The 27,736-nt window shown below is 35.9% G+C and overlaps 1 protein-coding gene across 1 annotated transcript in view; it reads left to right on the top strand.

Moving 5' to 3' along the window:
• SLCO2A1 (solute carrier organic anion transporter family member 2A1) overlaps positions 1–27,736 on the top strand; it is a 145,682-nt gene that overhangs the window by 57,530 nt on the left and 60,416 nt on the right. The window contains exons 2-3 of the mRNA XM_031959760.1: positions 11,760–11,897; positions 14,696–14,858. Coding sequence (XP_031815620.1) covers positions 11,760–11,897; positions 14,696–14,858 — 301 coding nt within the window. The remainder of the gene's footprint in view (positions 1–11,759; positions 11,898–14,695; positions 14,859–27,736) is intronic.

Raw genomic sequence — 27,736 nt, 5'->3', positions numbered from 1 at the left:
AACTAATTCAGGGCATGAATCTGGTCTGAAACTCACTTAGCCAGTTAACAATTCTTCCATTCTTTAATAGCACACACAGTGATCAGTCTCCCAGTTAACCAGCTGATGAGCAAACCATTGTTGGTTCCCTACCATGTTCTTAGCCTGAGGGAGGTCTAGGGATGTGACAGCCTTTACTTTGTAATTGTACACTTGCAGATTCAGCTGTTACATTAAATGTTGCCCTTCCATTGTTAGGATATCAGCACATTGTGGGGGGAAAACACTGAATCTGGAATATTATGTTCATTTCTGGGTACCATTGATAAATTAAAGAAGTACAACCAGAATAAAAAAGGGTCTTTTGTCCACAACATATGAAGATCAGTTAAGGAATTGATATAGCTTATAGAAAAATAAACATGTATATATGTATATGTAGGGAGAAAGGGAAAGTTCAAATAATTGTAAGTTTTTGAGGGTTTATCATGTATGAGAGAGATTAAACTTTCTTCTTGATTCCAAGTAGGTAAAGCACTGGGCTTGAAATCAGGAACTACTCAACTTCCTGGGTTCAAATTCAGCCTTAGACTCTTCCTGGCTATGTGAACCTGGCCAAGTAATTTCATCTTTTTTTTTTTTTTTTTTTTAGTCTCAGTTTTCTTATCTGTAAAATAAACTAGAGAAGAAAATGGCAAACCACTCCAGAATCTTTGCCAAGAAAACCCCAAATGGGGTCAGGAAGAGTTGGACAGCACTAAAAAAATTATTATTGAATAGCAACAGAATATCTAGAGTCTCTCTCTCTCTCTCTTTCTCTCTCTCTCTCTTTCTCTCTCTCTCTGTCTCTCTCTCTCTCTTACACACACACACAACACAAACAAATGTCTGATTTGATATTCAAAACCAGAATTAATAATAATAAAACTTGTATTTATATAGTATTCTGTAATTTTTAAAGTCCTTTGTACTCTTTTGATTACACATGCTTGAATTTAATAATATTAAGTGATGTGTATACTATTTTAAAACTTAGAAAATAATCTATATACATTATTTCATTTGATCTACATAATAACATTCATGAGGAGGATAAGATGAAGAAATAAAGGATAGATGATAATTTAATTAGGAAGATCTATAGTTAGTTGAACAACAATATCTAAGAAATGTTGAGTAATGGATCAGTGTCAACCTTTAAGACACTGGGTTGACGTCTTGCTTCAAATCTCTGTCTTAGTCATTGGTCTAATGCAACTTTTTTTCCCTAATAATTTGAATGAAAACTAAGAAGTGTGTTTATCAAATTTGCAATTGACACATCTTGAAGGACTTATTAGTATACTAGAGCACAGAATTGAGATCTCAAGAGTTCTTGATAAGCTAGAATTATGGGTCCAATTTAATTCAATGAAATGAATCAGGGATTTATTAGTTGATTGGTTGTGGTCCTTCATTCTTGAAGAGGATCAAAATGACATCAGTATGTTATAGTCAAATCACAGTGTGTCTGACTATGGCTGCTCAAACTAATATGGGCTTGGAATGCCCTGCCACAACTCAGACATAAATAATGCCTATGAATATTTGGGGGTGCTTCTCTAATTTTGGGAACCTCATGTTTCTTCTGAGATAATTCAATTCTGCTTTGTTTATAGAGTCCAACATCTTCTCTGATGAGGGCACGCTATGCTGGGTGGTCCTGTGCCAGTATCTTCCATGTCATACAATCAATTCTAAAGTTCTTGAGAGATCTTGAGAGGGATAAATATAAAATATCTCATAAATACTTGATAGAAAAATGTAGCTAGAAGTAGTCATGAAAAAGACCTTGTTTAGGTGTTGCTGTTGTTTTTTCAGTTATCTGCATGTTCAATGTGTTGGAAGGGTTGTGACAAGCAAATAAATAAAAAATAACAATTCAATGTATCTCACATTTCATTAAGAGAAGTATAGTATACAGGTTATGGGAATTGATTGCGTCATTATACCCGGCTGTGGTCAGATGGTATTTAGGTGATTGTATTCTGTTCTAGAAACCAGTTTTTAAGGTCATTGCTAAATTAGTTGATTCATGCCCAGAGAATAGTGATGAGGATGATGAAGGGAGCCAAACTACCAAATGAAGAATAGTTAAAAAGAAGTATCTTTATCTGTCCTTAAATATTTGTAAGATTGTTTTTTTCCGGGGGGATTAGGTTTTAGTCTTCCCTAGGAAGGACAAATAGGTTTAATGAGTAGAGATTGTAGAAAGGTGAATTTCAGTTAGAGACTTTTTAAAAAAATCAATTCAATTTTTTTCAATTAATTAAAATCTGTCTTCCACTTTCTTCTCCCTCCACTAAGAGAGAAAAAGGAAACCTCTGTTACAAACATATATGATTAAACAAAATAAGTTCCTCCATTAACCTCATCCGAACAAAATCTCATTCTACCCTCTGAGTCTGTCATCCTTTGTCAGGGAGTGAACAGCATGGTTCATTATGGAATCATGCTAAGTCATTACATTGATTAGAGTCTAAAAATCTTTCAAGGTTGTTTATCTTTAGATATTGTTGTCATAGTATAAATTGTTCTTCTGATTTTGCTCACTTTGCACCAGTCCAAATGAGTCCTCTTTGTCATTTCTTATAGCACAATAATATTCTATCACATATACCACAACTTGTTCAGCCTTTCCACAATTAATAGATTTCCCTTCAGCTTCCAACTAATTGACTTCTTGTGAAGGGTGTTGTAGAAGGGATTTATGTTCAGGCCTAAAATGGGCCAGGTCACTTCTACTAGAACATTTCCAATGCTTAATTTTTTATTTGAATACATGTCTTTAGATCCTGGACTTTAAATCCCCTTTGCATCAAAAGCTCTCTCTGCTTTTCTCCACCTCAATCACTTTTTCTTTATTTTTATACTTACTTAGACTTTTTGAGCCCATTGAAAGACTGCTTTATTTTTGCCTTTCTTTACCAAATAGGAATGTTAGGATCATAGGCACCAGAGCTGAAAGGGACCTTAGAGATTATTTAGTTCAACTTTACTTTTTCCAAATGGGTAAACCGAGGTCCAGAAAGATAAAAAAGAGGTTATATTAAGGTCACATAGGTGTTAAGTAGCAGAAATTCACACATGAACTGTTGTTGTTATTAAATCATATATGACTTTTCCTGATTCCATTTGGAGTTTTCTTGGCAAAGATACTGGAGTGATTTGCCATTTCCTTTTGCAGCTCATTTTACAGATGAGGAAACTGAGGCAAACAGGATTAGTTGACTTGCTCAGGGTCACAACCTAGTAAATGTTTGAAGTTGGATTTGAACTCAGATCTTCCTGACTTCAGGTCTAGTACTCTATCCACTGATCCACCAAGCTGCTTTAGGTGCAAGGTATCTGATTCCAAATCCAGTGGTTTCATATTACAGGATATTCTGCCACATCTTCTGGCTCCCCTGCATCTTCCATCTATTCATGATCAAATCATAAAAAGATTATAGCTATGTATATATCTACAAGCTAAAAGAGTAAAATCTAGTCAGAAAAAAGTCAGAAGTTCTGGGTTCAAATCCTACCTCTGAAATGTACTGGTGTTATATTAGACAAGTCACTTAACCCTCCGAAGCCTCAGTTTCTTCATCTGTAAAATGAAGGAATTGAATTAGATTATCTCTGGGATCCTTTCCAGTTCTGGGTCCATAATTTAGACTCTTAACAAAATATATTTATTTTTAAAATTCAATTTTATTTTCAGTTCTGAATTCTTTCTCTCCCATCTCACCCTCTGTCAAGAAAGAAAAACAAAACCCATTACAAATATGTGCAGTCAGCAAAAAAAGAGAAAGAAAAGAAATTCCTGCATTAGCTAAATCTTAAAAAAATATGCCTCAGATCTCAGTCTGTACTCAGAATCCATCAGTTTTCTGTTGGAGGTGGGGAGCATGTTTTTTACTTATGAAGCACTATGCTAAGTGTTAGAGTACAAATTGAAAATCGTGAGTCCTCGGAATCATGATTGACTACTTGTTATTCAGAATTCCTAAGAAGAAATTGCCATATATGAAATCTTCTCTTGGTTCTGCTCTCTTCCCTTTATCTGCCCCTCATTTACTTGTTATTTTTTATTCTTATTGTCTTTGCCAATAGGATGAATATGAGGTTGATCTCAGAGTTATTTTAATGTGCATTTTCCCTAATTATTAGTGATTTAGAGCTTTCCTCTAGCTGTTGAGCTTTCTTTCCTTTGTTAACAGCCTGTTCATATTTGTTGATCATACAATCTTTTTTAGCCTCAGTTCCTCATCTGTAAAATGAGAGGGCTGAAGGTGATGGCTTTTGAGGTCCTTTCTAACTCTAAATTTGCAGTCTTCTGAGGGTGGAGAAGACCATGTTGTCTTCAGCTGGACAACTGAGTGAAGGCAGGAATTCTGAGTGATTGGAGGTCCCGCTGAAAGTTAACTACATGAGCTTCAGTGCATGGAGTCAGAAATATTGCAAATGAGGCAACCAGATGGTGCAGTGGACAGAGTCTAAGTGCCGGCCATGTCCACCCCCTGCCTTCCATCTCAGCTAGAGGTATCCCTCACTCTATCACTTTCTTCTCAGCCATCTAATTTATCATTACACCCCAAGTAACCTCCAGGCCTTGGTATTTACCCTGCAATCTTCCCTGCTTGAGCACCATCTGGTCTTTCCATTTGCTCATGAATTCTTCTTTACGAGTTGTTTTCCTCTGTTAGAATGTGAATTCCTTAAGAATAAAGACTATCTCAGTTTTCTATTTGTATTCCAGCAATTAGCACATTGTTTCACAAGTAAAAAATTTACTTTTAATAATTATCAATTTATTTAATATTTTTAATAATTTAATTAAGCATTTAATAAATAATTCTTATTTTCCATTTCATTCTTAAAACTTTCCATAATTCTATCTTTCCTGGAAATTTATCATTAAATGAAAGCAATTTGTGGAATATTATTGCTAATAATCCACCCAGTAAACCTGATTTTCATGATTAAAATGCAATAATCTCATTTCTACCATTCTTCCCACCTCCTTTCAGTCCTTGTCCTTCCCAAGTCAATCTCTAAAATGATAATGGGTTTGCTTTCCATTTTCTTTAGGTAATATTTGTTGAATGAGTAATTTAGCCCATGTAAGACATAAAAATATTTTTGACGCAGATAACTCCAGATAATCTACAGAAAGGATAATGAAAAATCTTTGCCAAGAAGATGAGAACTTCCCCTATGATTGGCAATGCTGTGCCAGGAAAATGGCAACAAAACACTTGGAACTGGTGCTTGTTGTCTCTTTACTTGCCCTTCCTTGCCCCCAAACCACATTCCTGATTCCTAGCTATCTTACCAAGTTCGTGCCTGGGGATTTCAGATGCTGCCAAATTTACTGTAGCCCAGGAATTTATCAGGACCTGAAGAGACCTAGGTTGCCTCACCTTGCCTGAAGAGAGAAGGATCCTGGCTAGGATGGAAGGCCATCCAGGAAATCTCAAGGGGAGTGGGGGTGGGGGCTGGGAGAATAGAAATTCCGTTCTTAACTGTAAACGTCAAGACATCAGAGTCATTTCTAAACAATGTTGGTACAAGCTGTACCTTTCAGTAAAAGAATCTGGGACAGGCAATTTTCTCCCACTCCACCTACTTTAACCACAAAGTTCTAGTAAAGTCAGTGGTTGTTAGTTGTTCTCGTTAAGTCAAGATTAGTCTGGTGATCCAAATGGAGTAGGAGTGTGGTCATTGCAATTGAATTTAAGATCAGAGACAAAAGGAAAAAGGAAGAGAAGAAAGAAGAAAAATTAACTTAAAGAGGAAAAAAGGAAAGGAAAAAAGAAGAGGAAGAAGAGAGGGAAGAGAAAATCATGGTTGGAAGGACCCTAAGGGGAAAAAAAAACATTCTAATTCTCCAAGGGAGAGTCAGAGACTGAAAGCAAGATCCCAGATGGAGCAAAATATTCATAGTTGCACTTTTTGTGGTAGCAAAGAATTAAAAGTGAAGTAGATGCCCATTGGTTGAAGAATGACTAATCAAATTGTGGTTCAAGAATGTAATGGGATAATACTGTTCTGGAAGAAATCATGAAAATGGTAATTCAGAGAAGCATAGGAAGACTTATGAAATGATGCTGCGAAATAAACAGAAATAGGAAAGCATGATATACAACAAAATAAATGGAAAGAACAACAAAATAATAAAACTGAATGGAATAATGAAACTGAATGCTGTGTAAAAGAAGCAGCTAGATGGCAAAAGGGATAGAATTCAAGGCTTGGAAATGGGAAGAATGGAGTTCAAATCCCGTTTCAGACTTTAAATGTAGCTTAACCTCTCTCTGCCTCAGTTTCATCCTCTGTAAAATGAGAGGGTTGGTTCTGATTCCCTCTCAGATCCGTTTCAGCTCTATAATTATAATCCTATGGCAATTATAATAATCAAAAAATCTCAGGAGAAGAGTTGAGACAAGGAACCTTCTTTCGCCCTTCTTTTTTGGAGGTGAAAAGGACTACAAGTGGGGGAATGTTACATGTCCAGTCAGAAAAGTTAATATGCTTGGCAGCTTTTACTTAACTGCTTTTTTCTCTTCTTTCTTTTTATATTGTCACTTGTAAAAGAAGGTTATGTAAAAATGAAAGATATGGATAAAATATTTTTAAAAATTAAAACAAATTTAGAGGCCAATGATATATAAGTGAATTAGTTCAACTATTCTAAAGAACAGTTTGTGATCATGCAAGAAAAGTTCCTAAAGGATTTCTTCTCCTGGGATAAAATTGGTCCCAAGAAGTTTATTGACGGTAAGAAAAAATCCATATATAAAAATACTAATAACATCATTATCTGTGAAAACAAAAACTGGAAATCAAGTGATCTTGAGTTGTTTCAGTCATTTTTGAATCTTCATGACCCATTTGGGATTTTCTTGGCAGAGATATGGAAGTGTTTTGCCATTTTCTTCTCCAGCTCATTTTATAGATGAAGAAACTGAGGTAATCAGAGTTAAGTGACTTACTCAGGGTCACACAGCTAGGAAGTATCTGAGGCCAGATTTAAACACAGGAAGAGGAGTTTCTTAACTGCAGGCCTGGTTCTCTATCCCTTGTGCCACTTACCTACCCAAGAAATCAAATACATGCCCAATAATTGTGAAATAGCCGGATAAATTACAATATGTGAATGTAATAGAATATTACTATACCATGGGGAATGATGAATATGAAAAAATGCAGTGACATGGAAAAGTTGTATGAAATGAAGCAGACTGAGGAAAACAGAACCAAATGAATAATACACATACAATGATTCCAACAATGAATACAGAATCAACTTGAACTTGGTTATTATGTTTTCCTCATTCTTAAAATAATCCTTTGCTACTTTTGGGCTCAACCTATCTAATTAATACTTCTCCATTTACTTGTATCTTTATTTCTGTAAACAGTGGCTTAAGCTTGTATTCATATATTTATATGCATATCTTGGAAGGTAGACTCCTAAAAGTTTTATACACCCTGTAGTTCTTTGCAATTACATTTATCTATTCTTGCTAGGTTTTATTAATATTGTATGGAAATGTGTATGAGTTATGTGGATTTATTTTATATAATGCAACTTTGATAAGGCTTAATTGTTTCAATTACTCATTAGTTGACTCTTTAAGGTTCATTATTTATAACTTAGAGAAGTGTCTTGGTCCTGAACTTTTGGACTCATCATACCCAATTACTACTTCTCCATTTACTGAGGTCTGTCTTTATTTCTGTAAACAGTAGTATGTAATTGTATTTATATACTTCTTGCATATATCTTGGCAGGGAGACTCCTAAGGTTTTCTACATCTTGTGGTTCTTTGCAATTAGCTATTTCTTCCTGATGGGTTTTATTAATATTGTATGGAAAAGTGGATGAGTTGTGTGGATTTATTTTATATCCTGCAATTTTGATAAAGTTTAATTATTTCAATGAATTATCAGTTGATCCTTTAGGGTTCATTAAATACAAGTTGGAAAAGGATCTTGGTCCTGAATTCAAAAATTTCCTTTGTCTGATACAGTAAAATCTTTACAATTTGTTTTCTGACACTGGCTTTATTGAAAGATACATGGAGATGGGAGCAGTTTGGGCTTTAGATTGTCAAAGCTATTTCTATATATTCTCCTGTCCTGGTCTTCAAATCAGTTCAATTTCAGTCTTGTAGTTGTATGATGCAGAGTTTAACCACACACCTATTGATGGGGAGAAGGTAGATTTAAGAGTTAAATACAATCCAACAGGATTCCTCAGGATTCAAAATTCCTTGTCTCTGTATTATATACTTCCCAATGCTAGCTATTGATTTTCTAGGTTTTGGAATTGATCAGGGCAACATAGTCAAAAAGATTTAACTAGGTCCCTCAGTGCTAAAAGAATCCCCTATTCTGTGCAGGGCATAATCCCTCTCTGGGGCTGCTGAAGAAAGACTAGCACCTCTGGTGTGAGGGCTGCTGAGCTTTTTTTCAGGCTCTTTCTTCTTTGGTGTCCACCTGATTCATCCAACTCTCATTTGTGTTTCCAAGAAGTTGTTACCACAGCCACAAACTAATAAATGGCTTCAGCAGGTGGGCTAAGCCAGATTGAGAGCAATTGAGGGGTTCTTCTTAAAATTAATTTTTATATGTTAAGCATGGCAAAATATATGTAAATCCAATATAGACATACATATTTATACAATTATCGTGCTACACAAGAAAAATCAGATCGAAAAGGAAAAAAGTGAGAAAGAAAATTCAAGCAAACAACAACAAAAGAAGTGAAAATGTTATGTTGCTATCCACACTCAGTCCCCACAGTCCTCTCTCTGGGTATAGATAGATGGCTCTCTTCATCACAAGGTCCCTGGAACTGGTCTGAATCATCTCATTGTTAAGAAGAGCCATGTCCATCAGAATTGATCATCGTATCATATTGATGTGTACAATGTTTTCTTGGTTCTACTCATTTCACTCAGCATCAGTTCATGTAAGTCTCTCCAGGCTTCTTTGAAATCATGCTGCTGATCGTTTCTTACAGAACAATAATACTCCATAGCATTTGTATACCGTAACTTATTCAGCCATTCTACACTCAATTTCCAATTTCTGGCCACTACAAAGAAGGCTGCCACAAACATTCTTGCAATACAGGTCCCTTTCCCTTTAAGATCTCTTTGGGATATAAGTCCAGTAGAAACACTGATGGATCAGAGTGTCTGCACAGTTTAATAACCCTTTGGGCATACTTCCCAAGTGCTCTCCAGAATGGTTGGATCAGTTCACAATTCCACTAACAATGTATTAGTGTAACTGAGGGGATGGTGGTTGACTGCCCCAGTGCAATGAGTGGTTGAGAACAATTTGTTCTAATGTTCATGAAGGCAGCTAAAGCAGGAGTTGTAGAGAGCTTAGAGCTTGGTCAGGAAGAGAGAGGTCATCTACTCCATCTTGGGGTAACACTAGTCATGTCCTGTCCCTGGACTTTGGCAACTCTGACTCACTTAAATCCAATTTATCCATATGGCCATTTTGGTCCTCTTTGAGATTTAAGAGCAACCAACTCCCTCTCTAATAATTGTGTTTTTTCTGTATGCGTTATGGTTTCCTCAGTATTGCAGACAGCTAGGCTTTGGATCACTAATTCTAACAGAAGTCAGACCCCTTCTAAGGCCAGAAAATAGAAGCATTACCTTGTGTAGGGCTTCCTGACTATGGAGTGGTCAGGGTCCCACTAAGGACTGACTCCAATACATTCTCTTTCCTCTTAAATACCTCCGCATTATTTATACTCTTTTTCCTTGTTTTGTTAGGTGTTAGGTTATGTGTCTCTCGGTCTCTTTCTGGGTCTCTCTCACTCTTTGTCTCTCTGTCTCTGTCTCTATATCTCCTCAATTCTGTTTTTCATTAGCGACTCTTACCCTGCTATACAAAGAATAGTGTCTCTGAGGATCTGGAATCTGGAGACTATTAGATTTCAGAGTGAATTAGAATTATTAGAATTAAGACTGAGTTCCAAAGGTCCCATTTAGAATCGTGGTTATACTTTTGTTTTCTCTCGCCATTTTCTGACACAAATTGCTTGCCCCGTTTCCAAGATCAAATTTAACCTCAGACACTTAACACTTCCTAGCTGTATGAATGAGCAAGTCACTTAATCTCAATTGCCTAACACACACACACACACACACACACACACAAATTAGTTTAAAAATTTTAACCTCTTCTTTTTATATTTCTTCAACTATAAAGTGGGGATAACAGCCCCTCTTTCTCAGAATTGTTGTGAGGATCAAAGGAGGCTTAGTACAGCGTCTGGAATGTATTAGGTACTACATGATGCTTATTCCCCCTTTTTCCCCTTCCTGGAATAGAAATTCTTTCCTGTCTTAATACCTGATAGGAATGGCCAATTGTGAAAGTATATTTAGGTGCCAGGAACTGGCCATAATAAGCACTGACCTTGTCAGGGTAGGAGAGGCAACATAGAATCTTGGCTTTGGCCCTATGACTTGGAATGAGGAGTAGTACTAAAGAGGAGTGAGGTTAAACTTTGGAATGAAAAGAACATGGGAATGTAGCACTAATTAGTTCATTTGAGATTCCAGTTCTGTAATAATTGAAAGGGAATTTATTAGATCACAAAATGAAATCACTTTCCCATCTTTTCCCACATATACTTCTTTCCCTGAAGGATTAATATTGCCCAAGGGATCATTGAGTAGTAATGTGGACCCTCTAAACCAGCTCCTTAAGCTGGAGCCTATAAATTTGATATTTTTAAAAATATTTTTGTAACTGTATTTCAATATAATAGCTTCCCTTGTAAATCCATGTATTTTATCTTATGTATTTACAACATGATTCTTATAAAGGGTCCATAGGCTTTAGCAAACTGCCAAAGAGATCCAAGACACGAAAAGAATTAAGGATTCTTGCTCTAGAGCTCAATATTGATGTCTGGGGAAAATGTTCCTGCTGCCACTAACACAAATGAAGCTGGGAGAATCAGTTTGGGGAACTGAGATTGCCAGGAGGATTAAATATGGCATATTAGCCTTGGATTGTGGAGGGCATCTCATCTCTCACTAATAAGTCACCTAACTTTTGGGAACTTTGCTAGGTATTTATTCTGTTCTACAAAAGTAACAGGAGATTGAAGAAAGGCACAGACAAAATAAAGTATTATTATTATTAAATGCACATATTTTAAATGTTTTATCAAAATTTAAATAGTTTGGCTCTTAGAATTTGACATATTTTATTATTTCACATATAAATTTTTGTTGAAATTTGTTATATTTTTTTCTTTTTTTAAACAGGTTTTTAAACTTTAAATTAAAAATATAGCTGAATATTTACTATCTTCTCTTAAACCTTCAACTTCCCTGTTTTTTCTTTGTGGGTTGATGATTATTTTAGTTTCTTTTCTCTGGCTCTATCCAACATCTTAACTAGATCCAGAATACTTGGACAAGGACCTTTCTGTTGGCATTAGAATGGGACAATCTTTGAATGGACTTGAGAGGTCCCTTAAACTAGTCTCACTTCTTACAGATGAAAAAGACCAAACCTGGAAGAGTTAAATACCCATGATCACTTAAAGAGTTATTGTTAGAGTCGGAAGCAATCCCCAGTTATCTCTGGATTCCCATCCCGGATCTCTCTCCATGGTGGGTGAGAAAACCCAAAGCCAGAAGAGGCTGGGAATAGAATTGTTCAAAAATGGGAGTGATTGACTGGCTATTTCATATTCTGTCTGACAGGTGTTTGTGCTTTGTCATGGACTCCTGCAATTGTGTCAGCTCCTCTACAGTGCCTACTTCAAGAGCAGCCTCACCACCATTGAGAAGCGCTTCGGTCTTTCCAGCTCTTCTTCTGGCTTTATCTCCAGTTTAAATGAGGTAAGTGCCCATTTGTCCTGGACCTACTAGTGGAGGACTTGGGGAGAAGCTGAGTAGGAGGGAAGAGAAGGGACTTGGGTATAGGAACACATGTCATACTCTGTCCCAGATGCCCCACAAGAATAGGTTGACTATTGCTTACTAATAAATTCTGGCAAGAATATTAGGATGGAAAGGGACCCAAGAGAATATAGCATAGCTTTAGAGCTAGAAGGCACATTACAGGTCATGTATTCTCATCAGCCCACTTTATAGGTGGGGGAAACTGAGGCCTAAAGAAATAAAAAGAAATATCCAAGACCACATAAATCATAAAGTACATAAAGTAGCAGAGTTACATTCAAATGCAAGGCTTTCCCCTATGATTCCATGATCATCTTGTACATTTCATTTTTAAAAAATATAATTGGAAGGTAACTTTACTTTCAAAAATTTTATTTATTTTATTATGAATTTAACAAATATCATATAAAATAAGCATTTTTAAATGCAAAGTAGGTCAGAAAACAGAATTGTACATGAAATTACTATCATGTGAAGCTTAATTTTCCTCTTAAGTTTAGACTTAATTCAACATGTAACTTTCAAAGCTGTCCAGTTTATATTTCCTTCTGTCTTTCTGTATCTGTGTACTTTAAAATAATGTTTCAATGATCCTTTTTTTCTTTGTTTCCTTTTATTTTTTTGAAAGGAAGGGCACGTCCTGTGGATATCTTTCCTATCCTACTCAGCTCTCTTCTCATTACTTTTCCTTTAAAGTATATAGTAAATTCAACAAATTTCTTTTTAAAAAAATATCCTTTAGCACTGATTTTTTAAAATGTGTAGTTTCCTATTTTCTCTTTCCTTTTAGACCCTTCTCTATTCATTGAGAAGGCAAGCAGTACATCACTTATACATGTGAAGTCATGTAAAACATTTCCTGATTGGCTGTCTGGAGATGTGGCTAATTATTTCATTGATCAGAGTTCTTAAGTCTTTTGAAATTTATTTTTACATTGTTGTTTTATAAATTATTTTTCTTGCTTTCTTAACATCATTATATAGATTTCTATAAATCTTCCTAGGTTTTTCTGAAACTATTTCATCATTTTTTGTGGAATAACATTTCATTACGTTCAGATACACAACTTGTTCAGCCATTTTCCAACTGATGGGCATTACCTCAGTTTCCTTTTTTTTTTTTTGCTGTAGCAAAAAGCTGTTATAAACATTTTTGTTATATATGGACTCCTTTCCTCTCTCTTTGAATTCTTTAGATATTAGCCTAATGCATAGTTTAATAAATTTTGGAGCCTAGTTCCAAATTTCCTTCCAAGACAATTGGGCTAATTTACCACTCTGCCAACAGTATGTTAGTGTAACTGTTTTCCTAAGGTCTCATCAACAATTATCAATTTTTTTCCTATTATCTTCGTCAGTGTTATCCAACTCCCTCATTTTATGGAATTAAACAGATAAAAAAATAAAAATAGCAGAACCAGGATTCAAGTACAGGTTTGATTCTGCTCTACTTCCTGATAAATAGAGATTTCCCAATTTTTTCCCCTCAAATTCCAGAAAGATATGTCATCTTTTAAGTTATGAAACTTTCTTTAATTACTGGGAGTTTCTTTGAATGGCAGAAACATGAAGAATCTTTCAAAAGTGAAGAGAAATGTGGACAGAGACTGGGTTATGACTCTAAATCAAGGACTATTGTCTTTTTACAGTTGTCTTTTTTCACATCATTATCACTTTCTAATGACTCCCTATTCCTATAACTCATTCTAGAACCCTTTCTTGTACCAAAAGTTTATGTTGTATTATTTCTATTTGGGGATCTCCCACTCTAATTCTCAGAACATTTCCCATTTCCTGCCTCCATGCCTTTGTATTGACTGTTCCCCATGCCTAGAATGTTCTCTCTTGTCACCTGTGCTTCTTAAAAATCCTTGATTTCCTTTAAGACTGAGATCAAACACCTGTTCCTACAGGAGGCCTTTCCCCCACCTGCTAGTGCCTTCCTGTTAAGGTTGATTTTCATCTGGGCAGATAAATAGCTCAGTGGGCCTAGAGTCAGGAAGACCTGAATGCAAATCCAGTCTTAGACACTAGTTTTTGTTTTGTTTTGTTTTGTTTTTAACCCTGAGCTTCTCACTTAATTTCTATTTGCCTTAGTTTCCTCATCTGAAAAATGGGGTTAATAATGGCACCTACCTTCCAGAATTGTTGCGTGGATCAAATGAAATAATAATTGTAAAGCATTTGATACAGTCACTGACACATAGTAAGCACTACATGTTGTTGTTTAATCTTTTCAGTTACATTTGACTCTTTGTGACCCCATTTTGGGTTTTCTTGGCAAAGATACTAGAATAGTTTGCCATTTTTCTCTACAGTCCATTTTACAGATAAGAAAACCAAGGCAGAGTTAAGTGACTTGCCTAGGTTCCCACAGTTAGTATTTGAGGCCAGATTTGAACTCATCTAGCTCCAACACTCCATCCAGCCAGCCACCTAGCTGGCCAATAGATGTTACCTAGTATTATATATCTATTTCTATGAACGTTGTATTACCTATTAGAATTAGAGCTATTTGAAAGAAGGAACTGTTTTTGCTTGACTTTTATGCCCACAGTACTTAGAACATACTAATTCCCCTTCCGTTCCCCCCGCCCCCACTGATATTTAGGAATGTATTGATTGATAGATCCCAGATTGATAGATCTTGTTTCAGTACCTAATAAGATATCTTTCCTTCTGAAAACCTAAGCCTGGATGGCTCTGATCTCATAACACTGTGCTCTCAACCACAGATCAGCAATGCTCTTCTCATCATCTTCGTCAGCTACTTCGGCAGCCGAGTTCACCGGCCCAGGCTCATTGGCATTGGGGGCCTCCTGCTGGCCACAGGAGCTTTCCTTCTCACCCTCCCTCACTTCCTCTCGGAGCCATACCAGTATTCCCCTCTTCTTGGGGGTAAGTAACTTTCCCCCTGAATTCTCTCCCAATACATATGCTATGCCCATCTTCTTCAGACCCAATCTCCAAAGCAGAAAGAATCCTCTTCCTTTCTTAAGGAGAAACAGTAAAAAAGGGTTTATTTCAGATACAGAAAATACATACACAAGTTGGTCAGCAGAGTACTGAATACCAACCGTTGCTTCTTCATGAACTTACTTTTTTGTTTTTTCAAGTCCTAGATTTACCTTGTGTAGTGAAAAAGGTAAAAGGCAGCAGAGAATAGAGTAGGTGTTCTGAATCTTGTTTTAAATAATATTTTGTTCTAATGGTAGTCATCTCTAATACAGGATGGGGAGGAAGGGGAAAATATAAAAAGTGCACAGAGAGAATAAAAGAAAATTTAGAAGGAAGTATAGAAGGCAGAGAAGTTTTGAAAATAATGTGTAGCATTTATTTTATATTTTTTCAAAAAAGTAAGCAATGAAATGTAAATTCATGGTTTTACAGTAAATCATCTTTTTATTCTTCTGTATAAGTGGAAATCTCTTTTTTAAATCTTCATATATTTAAATTCAATGAATAAAAAAAGAAAAAAGAAAAAAATTATATTATAATTGGTTTCCTTTGTAGTCTTCTGTGTTTTGTTTTGTGCATTTAAAATCATTATTCCAAGAAGAAGTCTATAGGTTTTACTCAACTTCCAAAGGGGTCTGTTTTGCACAAAAGGTCAAGAACTCCTAGTAAAAGGGATAGAGAGTTGATCACAAAGTTAGGAAGAACTGAATTCAAAATCCTGCCTCTGAGAGGAATTAGCTAAGTGACATAAGCCCTCTAGGTTCTAGATTACTTTCTCTGGCTGTAAATTGCTTAGAAGGTGCTGAAAGACCTGCACTGGTAAGAGTTTCTTCACTAGAAAATCTCCAAATCTGTTCCTATCTATTCCCTAATGCAAAAATTGCTCAATTTGGAGTCATGGAACTCTATTACTTGCTTAGCCAGGCTAGTCTTTCTGAGATTCAGTTTCCTCATCTGTTAAAGTAAGAATAATAATACTTCTATTGTTTACCTTTGAAGCAGTGCAGTGTGGTAGATAGTCTCTACTTGTTATCAAGGCCTGAATTTAAATCCTGCTTCTAACATTTGCTAGTTCTGATCCTGAGCAAGACATTTTTAACTTTTCTACCTCGTTTTACTGATCTGTAAGAGAAAAGTTGGATTTGATGATCTCTAAGGCTGCTTCTACCTCTCAAGCTTCAATCTTATAACTGAGTATTGCTGGGATTCAAAGAGGTCCCCAAAAATGTGGAGTTCCAGGATGGTGCCATGAGATATTTCAAAAGAATTTTGCAGGCTCAGACCCATCTCCAAGTCAAGGAGTCAAGTTTATTATAATTGTGACGTCAATTAAAGTGGGCTAAGTTCCAAAAGAAATTAGCAAAGAACTAGAATCAAGAAAGTAAATTTAGAGGGAAAAATGAGAGGGACCAGGTGCTTCATGTTAGTGATATGCTAATTTTATGACTTTAAAGGTGGAATTGAGGAGTGGTCTGGTTCTGACTTTGTATACAGGTGCAGTACCTATAATTCTCTGGGTAGAGTTTGGAGTGGAGTCTGGGGAGGAGTTAGGGAACATTACGGAGGTATGTTTTTAGGCCATCACTAGGCCATGTGGTAGGCGTCCAATTTTGTTTGTGTCAACTTTAAACACATCATATTTTTGCTCAATTAGTTTCAAAAACTCTTATCACTGGCCAACAGGCTGTTATCTGACAGCCAGCAATATTTGTGGCCTAAGCATCCTGGTCATATAGAGTAAACTGAAGGCAGGATAATCTAGGGGAAGATATATATCATTTCTAACTAAATCATTCCCAGGACCAGGTTCTCTAGGAGCTCCACCACATCAATATAACCTTTGTTCTATCTTCATGCAAAGGTTGTTGTGTAACAAGGGTAGAAGATTATAGATTTGGAGCTGGAAGGGACCTTGGATGCCATTTAGTCCAACTTTCCAATTTTATAAATAAGGAAATGGGTAGATGATTTGCCCAAGATCACACTGTTGGTAAATAATAATGGAATAATTATTTATATAGCACCTATTATGTACCAGGTAATAAATTAAATAATTTATAAGTATTACTTACAGTGAGAGGTAGGTGTTACTATTGCAGTTAAGGAATTGGAGACTATGTGACTTGTCCAGGAACATACAAACTAGTATCTGAGGCTAGATTTCAACTCAGGCTTCATTGCACCATGTAATAGATAGTATAGTATTTGAATAGTATTTGAATCTGGATCTTTCGACTATATTAGTCTTAAAATCCTCTGTAAATGTGAACTATAACTTGTGTTCTATAACTTCTGTTCCTGTTCTTTGAGCTTGACTGATTATTAGTGTCCCCAATAAAGGGGAGCTAAACCCTAGATGCAATGGGTGGCTCAGTAGATAGAGCTCTGAGATTGGAGTCAAGAAGACCTGAGTTCAAATACAACCTCAGATTTAGTTCTTTCCTAACTGTGTGACACTGGGGGTGTCACTTCACCCTGTTTGCCTCAGTTTCCTCATGTGTCAAATGAACTCATTAAGAAAGTAGTAAACTACTCCAGTTTAAAACTTCAAATGGATTGTATATAACTGAAATAAGCCAGCAACAATGAGCCCTAAATCAGTTTGTTTTGATTTATTGAGACTGTTTTAGTGGTACTGAAGTGGTACTGAAAGTGGTACTGAAGATACTGAAACTATTAACTAATGAGATGAAGCAAGTGATTTCTTCCTCAGTTCTGATTATTTTATTGTTCTCTCACATCTATCCCATTCCTCTCTGATTTTTGATAAAAGTTCTTTATTTTGCCCTGTCTTTCTCAAGATAGAGCCCAGAGGCTGATACAGGAGATTAAGTAGAGTCCCCAGAGCTAAATGATAATAATTCAAGGCAAAGTTCAGAACTGTATGGACTGAACACTAAGTCCACAGATGGGTTTCATTCCTGATTCTGCAGCTAACTAGTTGAAAGGCTTCTGGCAAGTTATTTTTCCTCTTGATTTCCTCATTTGTAAAGTGCTAGTGTTGGTGTCCTATCATGTCTTCAGAGACCTGTTAATTAATCCAGATCCGATTCTGTCTCCTGGGAAAAGAGCCTTCTATACATTTAAAAATAGTCACCAGAACAGTGAATATGGGTGCAAACCAAGCACCTTAGATGGAAAAATGGTAGTGCAGTACATTTAAAATGGGTTCTGTTTCAGAAAGGTTTAGGTTTGGTTCTAACCTTTCCTCCTTATTACATTTGCTCTTGGCAAGTGACTTGACTCCTCTGCGCCTCAGTTCCTTATTTATAAACTGAGAGGATTGGACCAGATGATTTCTGATATCTGTTCTGCCTCTTGATCTGTGATCAGATAATTAGATAACCTTTACAATCCCCTGTAACTTTAAATCTATTATCCAATGACATCAGATCTTATAGAATATAAGAGTATTAATTACAGAACAAACCAGTATTCATCTATGACCAGGATCTTAGACTTTCTTTCCTAGGACAAGGCCATAGAGTTGTATAGCCATCTAAGATGTTAGCACTGAGAGACCTCCTCAAGTCCAAACCTCTTGTTTTATGGGTAATAGAACTGAAGCCTGGGGATATGGAGTGATAGGTATTTTAAAATGCAAGACTCCTTAGTCCTTCAATTACTATTGGTTGTGCACTGTGTGTGAGGCACTGTGCTTAATTTGGGGATTAAAAAAAGGCAAAAAAAGATGTTCTTTGTTCTCAAGAAACTCAAAATCTAAAGGGAGAAACAATTTGCAAGTAACTGTATAAAATTGAGGGGTAATTACGGAGGGGGGGACATTAAAATTGAGAGAGATTGGGAAGTCTTCCTGCAGAAGTTGGAACTTAAAGGAAATTGGAAGGTAGAGATGAGGAGAGAGAGAATTCTAAGCATGGGGACAGTGAATCACAATGGTCAGAAAACAGGAGCTGGAATGTCTTGTCCAAGGAACAGCAAGGAGATCAGTGCTACCTCTGATTCTGATGCCATTGTTCTTTCCCCTGCACCAAAGAAAGCTTTCAAGAAGGATCTAGAGGAAGTCTTCAAAATACAAAGGGGTGGGTGTTTGAGGAAGATGAACTCACCAGCCTAACAGCCCAAACTTGTTCCTGAAGATTATAGGGAGCCATTGGAGAATGAAGGTGAATGAAACTCTCTTTTTTTCTGAATTGTTATGCCTGATCTTCTCTTCCTCCTCCTCCTCCTCCTCTTCCTCCTCGTCCTCCTCCTCCTCTTTCTCCTCTTCCTTCTTCTTTTCCTCCTTCTCTTCCTCCCTTTTCCTTTCCCCTTCCCCTTCTTCCCCTTCTCTTTCTTCCCCTTCCCCTTCTTCCTCCTCTCCTTTTTTCTAATTCTTCCCCTTATTCTTCCCTTCTTCTCCTTTTCTTTCTCTTTCTTTTTCTAATTGTCATCATCATCATTATTATTTCTATTAAATTATTTAATAAACAATCATGTCAATCATAACAATAGCTAGCATTATACAGTGCTTTAAGGTATGCGAAATAATTTATATATATGGTCCTAATTATAACCCTATGAAGATGCTATTATCCCCATTTTACAGATGAGAAAATTGAGACTAAGAGATGTTAGATTTCTTGCAGGGGAATATGCAGCTTGTAAGTGCCTAAAGCAGGATTAGAATTCAGGATTGACTCCCAAGTCTAGCATTCTATTCACTAAAGAATATGCTAATATTCTTCAAGGTAATTAAAAGCATGAGCTAAGGCAAATGAGGACCTATTCTACCAGGTGGCAGAAGGGGTCAGTTTCAGTCACATACCAATATACCTCCCTGCCTGCTAATTCCATTTTAATTGGATCTGGGTTCCTAAATTATAACGGACCCCACGTCATTTTCTTATTTTCATTCCAACACACACTCTCTGTAGGGAAGGGCATCTGAAAACAATTATCTGGCTTTTCATCCAGGAATGGTAGCTTTACAAAGTCTTTAGGCCCACCCAGGAGGGAAATTCTCAGCATTTTATGTCTTAAGGTCTCTCTTCTTTCTCTGAACTCTATAGGAGAGTTTGGGAAGGTGGTGAAAGCAGGAGTGGCTTCCTCCTCCAGGTTTCATAGAGGCACCACAAGTCAAAATAGCTGGGACCAGCTTTAGTTTGTATCAAATGTTATGTGATGCTGACAATATTGTAGATTATTCTCCCTTAACTGAAAAAGAGTTATTCCTTAAAACCAAAGTTCTTTAAGGGTAGCAGTTGGACTGTCCTCAGAGAGAATTCAGATGTCAGTTGAGAGCAGTGCTTCTTTTTTAAAAAATTAATTTAGTATTTTTTTTCCAATTACATCTAAAAATAATTTTTAAATTATTTCTTCAAAATTTGAGTTCCAAATTTTCTCCCTCCCTCTTGGGATTCCTTCCCCCCGCACTGGGAAAATAAGCAATTTCACATAGATTATACATGTATGGTCATACAAAGCACATTTCCATGTTAAGTCATGCTATGAAAGAAAACAGACAAAAAAGCACAAGAAAAATAATGTAAAGAAAAAGTATTTTCAATCTGCATTCAGGCTCCACTAGTTCTTTCTCTGGAGATAAACAGCAACTTTTAATCATAAATCCTTTGGAATTGTCTTAGATCACTGAATTGCTGAGAATAAGTTATTCATAATTGATTTTCACATAACATTACTGTTGTTACAATGTCCTCTTGCTTCTGCTCATTCATTTAAATGTATCAATTCTTTTGTATCAATTCATTTAAATCTTTTCAAGGTTTTCTGAAAGCATCCTTAGAGCAGGGGTTCTTAAACTTTTGTGTGTATCCCCTTGACAGTCTGATGAAGCCGATGGGTCTCTTGTCAGAATAATGTTTCTAAACAAAGAATTAGAAAGGAAATTAATTATGTTGAAATATAGTTATCCCTTAAAAACAGAACAACAAAAACCAAAAATTCAAAAACCCTACATTAAAATCTCCTGATCTAAAGGGTTCTGTAGTTCCTTGAAATTTGGAAAAGGAGAAAGAAAGGACAATGGTATGGTATCTACTGAATACCAGCTATGGTATCTACTGAAGTTGGGGAAAGCATTTGCAGAAAATGTGACCTCAAATCCATTTAAAAGAGTTTATATAGAATGCCACCCATCCTCAGAAGTCAATGATAGCAGTATCTGAGAGGAGTTCTGCTCTGTGAAGTCAAGTACCATTGATGAAATGTTTTACAATCTATCAATCATCTGAAAAACCCTTTGATGTAAGCAGATTTAAAGCATCCTCTCCATTTTTACTGATGTGGATATCAAAAGCTCAGAAGTAAAAGATGGAGATAGACCTTGAACTCATAACTTTTAAGCCTGCCACACAGCATTCTTATAGGGGAAGTGTTTTTGTAAAACCTTAAAATATTACATGAATACAAGTTATTGCTGTTACTACCCTTTGATGCTTCCTTTCTTTTCTCTATAAAGCAACTGGAATAAAGTGACTTATCAAAAGTCACAAAGGCAGTAAGTACCTTAGACCAGATTTGAATTAGAATAAATTACTGACTTGAGGACTAGTGCATTAGCCACTATACTATCTGCCCCCACTATACTTTAATTCCCCCCTTTTTGTTTCTCTACCTTTAGTTTTGTTTTTTCTATTTTTATTAATAGCTTTTTATCTTTAAAATATATACAAAATTAATTTTCAGCATTCATCTTTATAAAACCTTGTGTTACAGATTTTTCTCCTTCCCTTCCCTCTACTCACTCCCTTAGACAGTAAATAATCCAATATAGGTTAAATATGTGTAATACTTCTAAACATATTTCCACATTTATCATGCTGCACAAGAAAAATCAGATCAAAAAGGGAAAAATTAAAAGGGAAAAAAGCAAGCAAGCAAACAACAAAATAGGTGAAAATACTATGTTGTAATCCACATTCAGTCCCCATAGTCCTTTCTCTGGTTGCAGATGGCTCTCTCCACAAGTCTATTGAAATTGGTCTGAATTACCTCATTGCTAAAAAGATCCACGTTCATCACAGTTAATCATCGTATAATCTTGCTGGTGCTGTGTACAATGATCTCCTGGTTCTGCTCATTTCACCGAGCATCAGTTCATGTAAGTCTCCAGGCTTTTCTGAAATTATCCTACTCATTGTTTCTTATAGAACAATAATATCCCATTACATTCATGTATCATAACTTATTCAGTCATTCTCCAACTGATGGGCATCCACCCAGTTTCCAGTTACTTGCCACTACAAAAAGAACTGCCACAAATATTTTTGCATATTCCTTACTACACTTTTAAGGGCTGAGATGATACCTTCTCTAGAGGAGCACAGTCCTGCAACTAACTGTGGAATAAAATATGTTCTAAATGTCAATTGAAAGAAACACTATACTTGCCCTACAAAGTTTGCTCATTTAACAAATTTGATTCAGCATTTATCAAAGACCCACCTTGTACAAAGACTTTCTTTGTACGTGGTCTTCAACATGTCTTTCTACCATCTGATTATAAGGGGAATGTTTTAAATACCTTAATATCTTTCTTTTCTTTGGCTAAATTAGCAATTTCTTTTCACAGGTTTTGTTTGTTTGTTTGTTTTCTCCTTTGTTTTTATCTGACCTGTGCCTTCATCAGTTTAGAGAACTCCCGGTGTGGAAACTCCCTCTTCAAAAGCAGATAGCATCTTTGGGTCACTCAGAGAATTGCTTAGAGCCCCGAGAATTTGTGATGGTCCCAGCAACCCGTGACCGTTATGGGGCAACAAGATTGTGCCATAGTGCAGAGCACTGGGTATGGAGTCAGAAAGAGTCATCGTCCTGAGTTCAAATTTAGCTTGCTTTGTGATTCTGGACAAGTCACTTAATTTCCTCATCTGTTAAATGAGCTAGAGGAGGAAATGACAAACTACTCCACTATCTTTGTCCAGAAAATCCCACTTGGGTTCACAAAGAAACAGACGCAATTGAAAATTAAACTGTAGAAAAAAACACACATACACACCGACACAACATGACCTTTCCATTTCTGAAGGAACCAAGCTATCTTTCCCATTTCATCTGAATACCAAAAATGTTCCTAGATTGGGCTCAAAATTCTAGGATGCACAGAACCTTTCATAAGATTCCTAAGTAAAGCATTCTCCTGGCCATCCATTTTCACTACCTATAACTCATCTCTCCTTCCTCACCCTTTAATTCCTGGCTTACCTGGCTTCCTTTAATTCTCAAAATAAAATTGCATCTTCTACAAGAAACCTTTTTCATCATCCTCAATGTGTTACCTCTGAGATAATTTCCAATTTATTTTGTATATCTCTTGTTTGTACATAATTGTTTGCATGTTGTCTCCTCCCATTAGATTCTGAGCTTTTGATAGCAAATCCTTTTTTTTTTTTTAATCTTTCTCAACATAGGGTATGGCACCCAATAGATGCTTCATAATTATATGTTTACTTGACTGTTCATAGACAGTCACCAGAGATCTGGGGATTAGAAATTTATCACTTTGGACTTGGCTTTTTTTTTCAACAATGAGGTAATTCAAGACAATTCCAATAGACTTTTGATGGGAATGCATCCACATACAAAAAGAGAACTATGTAGAATGAATATAGATCAAAGTATAGTATTTTCACTTTTTTGTTATTGTTTTTTGTTTGCTTGTTTTTTTTCTTTCTCATGTTTGATCTGACTTTTCTTGTGCACAGCATGATAAATATAGATATGTGCTTTTTTTAAATTGCACATTGCTTGCTATCTTGGGGAAGGGAAAGAAAAAGGGAGGGAGAAAATTTTGAAACACAAAGCTTTTTTAAAGTGAATGTTGAAAACTATCTTTGTATGTATTTGGAAAAATAAAATATTATTAAAATATTTATCACTCATTGATATCACTCACAAATTAATTTTCCTTTGTTGAACTCCTATCCATTTCCCTGAGGAGCAGTTTCCTCAGGAAAATATGTGAAAAAGTCATAATAACCAAATATTTAAAGAGGTGTGGACATTCCAGAAATAAGGAAGATCTTGCTTGTTTTTTTTAATCATTGCTAATATAAGCCAAGAAAGAAATATTTGGAAATTTTTCATAAGTCCAACTCAATGGGATGACCTAGTAAAATCTTATAATGGCTTTCTGAAGTGAGCCAAAGATGAAAAAGTTTCCTTAGACAGGAAACCAGTCAACGTGATACTAGTTTATTATAGGAGATAAGAGAAAGGACTTTGGAAATTAGTTATCTGGTAAGATGAGCTGTGATCTATAAAAAGGCCTAAAGACAAAAACTTGAGGAAAGTCTATACTGAGAGACAATGGATGAGACATAGGCAGGAAGCCTCTGAATTTGCCAAGGCTAAATAGCAACAACCAGTGCCAAGTATTTTATGGAAAATTAAGAAATTAGTAAAGGGAAGGAACACAAGAGATGTTATTATGTAGTCGTTTTCCTTTTACCAAGATATACACATCGCTTAGATTCTGGTTGCAGTATTATCTGTACTGATAAGTTGGACTTGAATCCCACCTCAGATATTTACTAGCTGGGTGATCCTGAACAAACCAATTAACTAACTGCCTTCTGCCTCAGTTTCCTCATGTGTACAATGAGAATTTTATTAAGTAGCACTTGCCTCTCAGACATATTGTGAGGACAAAATGAGATGATATTTGCAAAGTGATTTGTAAATTTTAAAGCACTATATACATGTTTATTATTATTTTTATCATAACATCACATATGTTCTCTGGATCTCAATGTCCCTATCTATAAAATGAGAGCAGTTGAGACAGATGTTTCAAAAGATTCTTCCAGTTTTACCTACTCTGATTCTGGAACCTCTATCTTTAGAACATCCCTAGGGAGAATTATCTTAGTTTGACCTGTGGAGGGAGGGCATTGATGGCAGCATATGTGGATTTGGTGTTGTAAAATTGGAGAACTTTTAACTGGTAAAAAGAGAAATAGAAACATCTTAATGAAGTGAGAAGAACCAAGACAACATTGTATACATCAATAACAAGATTATGCAATGATCAATTCTAATAGCCATGACTCTTTTCAGCAATGAAGTGATTCAGGCCAATTTCAACAGACTTGTGATGGAGAGAACCATCTGCATCCAGAGGGAGGATTGTGGGACTGAATATGGATCAAAGCACAGTATTTTCATCATTTTGTTGTTTGCCTATTTTTTTTCTTTCTCACTTTTTTTCCTTTTTGATCTGATTTTTCTTGTGCAGCATGATAAATATAGAAATATATATAGAAGAACCACACATATTTAACCTATATTGGATTGCTTGCTGTCTAGGGTAGGGAGCAGATGGGGAGGGAGGGAGAAAAATTTGCAACAAAAGGTTTTGTAAGGGTGTATGTTGAAAACTATCTTTGCACATATTTTGAAAAATAAAAAAGCTATTATGACAATTAACAAACAAATAAATTAATCCATTTACATGTTATATCTATGTATATATATAAAGAAATAAGCGCAACACTGACCTAGAATCCATCTCTACAGATTCCCAGTACTGAACTCATTCCATTTAAATATGTGGTTGGCATTAATAATATTTTTTAAAATTCAATTTTATTTTCAGATCTGAATATTTCCCTCCCCACTTCCCCACCTCCACAGTGAGAAAACAAGAAAAACAAAACCATATGAACCTGTATATTCAAGCAAGGCAAATTCCTGCTTTAGCCACATTAAAAAAAAGTGCCTCATTTTTTCTTCTATATATGTTACCTCTGTCTGGAGGTGAGTAGCATAACATTAATAATAATACTGATATATTAATACTCTTTCTACTACTAACTGACACAACTGAGAATTTTTTTAACACACTTAAAATACAGTATTTTATTTGATCTTCACAACAACCATGTGAAGTGCTATTTTTCTTATTTTATAGGTCAAAATTGAGCTTCAGACAACTTGCTTAGGGTCACACAGATGATATTTGAAGTGGGATTTGAAACCAGGTCCCAAGTCCAACATTCTATCCTATAAGCAAACCTGCTTCTTATAGCTTTGTTTTCAATACCTGGAGTCACAAGAGATCAGCACCTGGCTCTGCCCCTTACTACCTGTGTGACTTTAGACAAGTTACCCTTAACATGTCTGATCCTCTTAGGGGCAGTTAGATGGTGCAGGGATAGAGCACCAGCCTTAAAGTCAGGAGAACCTGAGTTCAAATGTGGCCTCAGACACTTGATACTGAATAGTTATGTGACCCAGAGAAAATCACTTAATTCCAATTACCTAATAAAAAAAAATAATTCTTCTTAGCCTAAGTTTCCTTATTTGAAAAATGAGAGGATTGTACCAGATCAGCAGTTCTTAAATATGTTGCTCTTAGGACCCCATAATACTCTTAGAATTATTGAACCCCCGCCCTACATGTTTATATGGATTCTATAATTGATATTGACCAAATTAGAAATTAAAACATTTTTGTATTATTGTGAAAAATGTTTTGATTCCATGAACCTCTAGAGAGGTTCTTGGGGATCCACAACAATCCTTATCCCCGCTTTGATAAATATTTTATTAAATGGACTTTGACATCCCTTGTAGCTTACCATAAATGGGGGGAAAAAAAAGACTTTATTATTAAACTCTGTGTATCAGGCACTGAGCTAAATTCTGGGAACACAAATAGAAGTCAAAAGAAAAGTTCCTGCCCTCAGGGAGCTTACATTCTGATTGGTGAAGACAACATATAAAAAGAAACTGAGAATCTGGAGAGGAGAATTCTGGGGAAGTGAGAGTCTGTAGTGAGCCTTAGCTAGTGTAGATACTTCTACAAATAGCTGGTCTTGGAGAGGAACTCACTAGTGGAGGAGGATGTTGGCAGCATGAAAAGTCTAGAGGAGAAATAGTTTAGGGAGTCATGGGCTGAATTTGATTAGAAGTAATTTATGATCTGTGATCCTATTATTTTAATGGATAAAGTTGACTATGAAATAGAAATTCAAATTGGATTAGCATTGAGAACTGACTCATGCATAGTTTGTTAATCCAGACTGTACTTGCTAGCTGTGTGATTACTAGACCAAGTTTTTAACAGGGGTTTGAGAATTAAAACACACACACACACACACACACACACACACACACACACCATTTTCATAGCTATGTTTTGATATGATGTGTTTCCTTGGTAATCCTATCTATTGTATTTTATGTCATTAAAATATTATTATGCGAAGGGGAAGACCATAGATTTCATCACATTAAGGAATCATGGGCTGAACTTGATGAGAAGTGATTTGTGATCTATAATCCTATTATTGTAATGGATAAAGTTGCATATGAAATAGAAATTCAGATTGGATTGCCTCTGAGAATTGATTCATGATTTAGAGTCATGAGCCAAAAGTGTCCACAAAAATGACTCCACAAAAGATGATGAATCCTTGATCTAGAATTATCTAAGCATCGGAGAATCACGAGACTATAAATTTAGAACTGGAAGGAACTTCACAGATGACTTAGTCCATTCCTCTCACTTTATAGACACAGAGTCTGTGTTCTACTAAGTGATTTATTCAAGATCACATGGGAAATAAAGGAGAAATTGGATTTGACCCTAGGTGCTCTGATTTCTAAAGCCCAATGTTCTTTTCATTGAACCACACTTTCTCTGATTATTATAAATCTGTATTAACTGGTTTACGCCACTATGCTAAGCTCCTGTAAAGGAATCTGCTTGACTCAGTCATTTGTTCAATTCTTTTTTGCTGACATATTATTCATTGAGTTCATATGGGATGTGGTCCATGGAGATCCTTTTGGTTCCACTCTTGAATGATATCTATTCCTGAGCTGATTAAAAGTATCCTTAGTAGAACCTCCAT

Source organism: Sarcophilus harrisii, chromosome 3 (genome assembly GCF_902635505.1).
Source record: "Sarcophilus harrisii chromosome 3, mSarHar1.11, whole genome shotgun sequence".
In the NCBI taxonomy this organism is placed as follows: Eukaryota; Metazoa; Chordata; class Mammalia; order Dasyuromorphia; family Dasyuridae; genus Sarcophilus; species Sarcophilus harrisii.
Note: the sequence above shows the minus strand (reverse complement) of the source record. Positions and strands in the feature narration are given on the sequence as shown.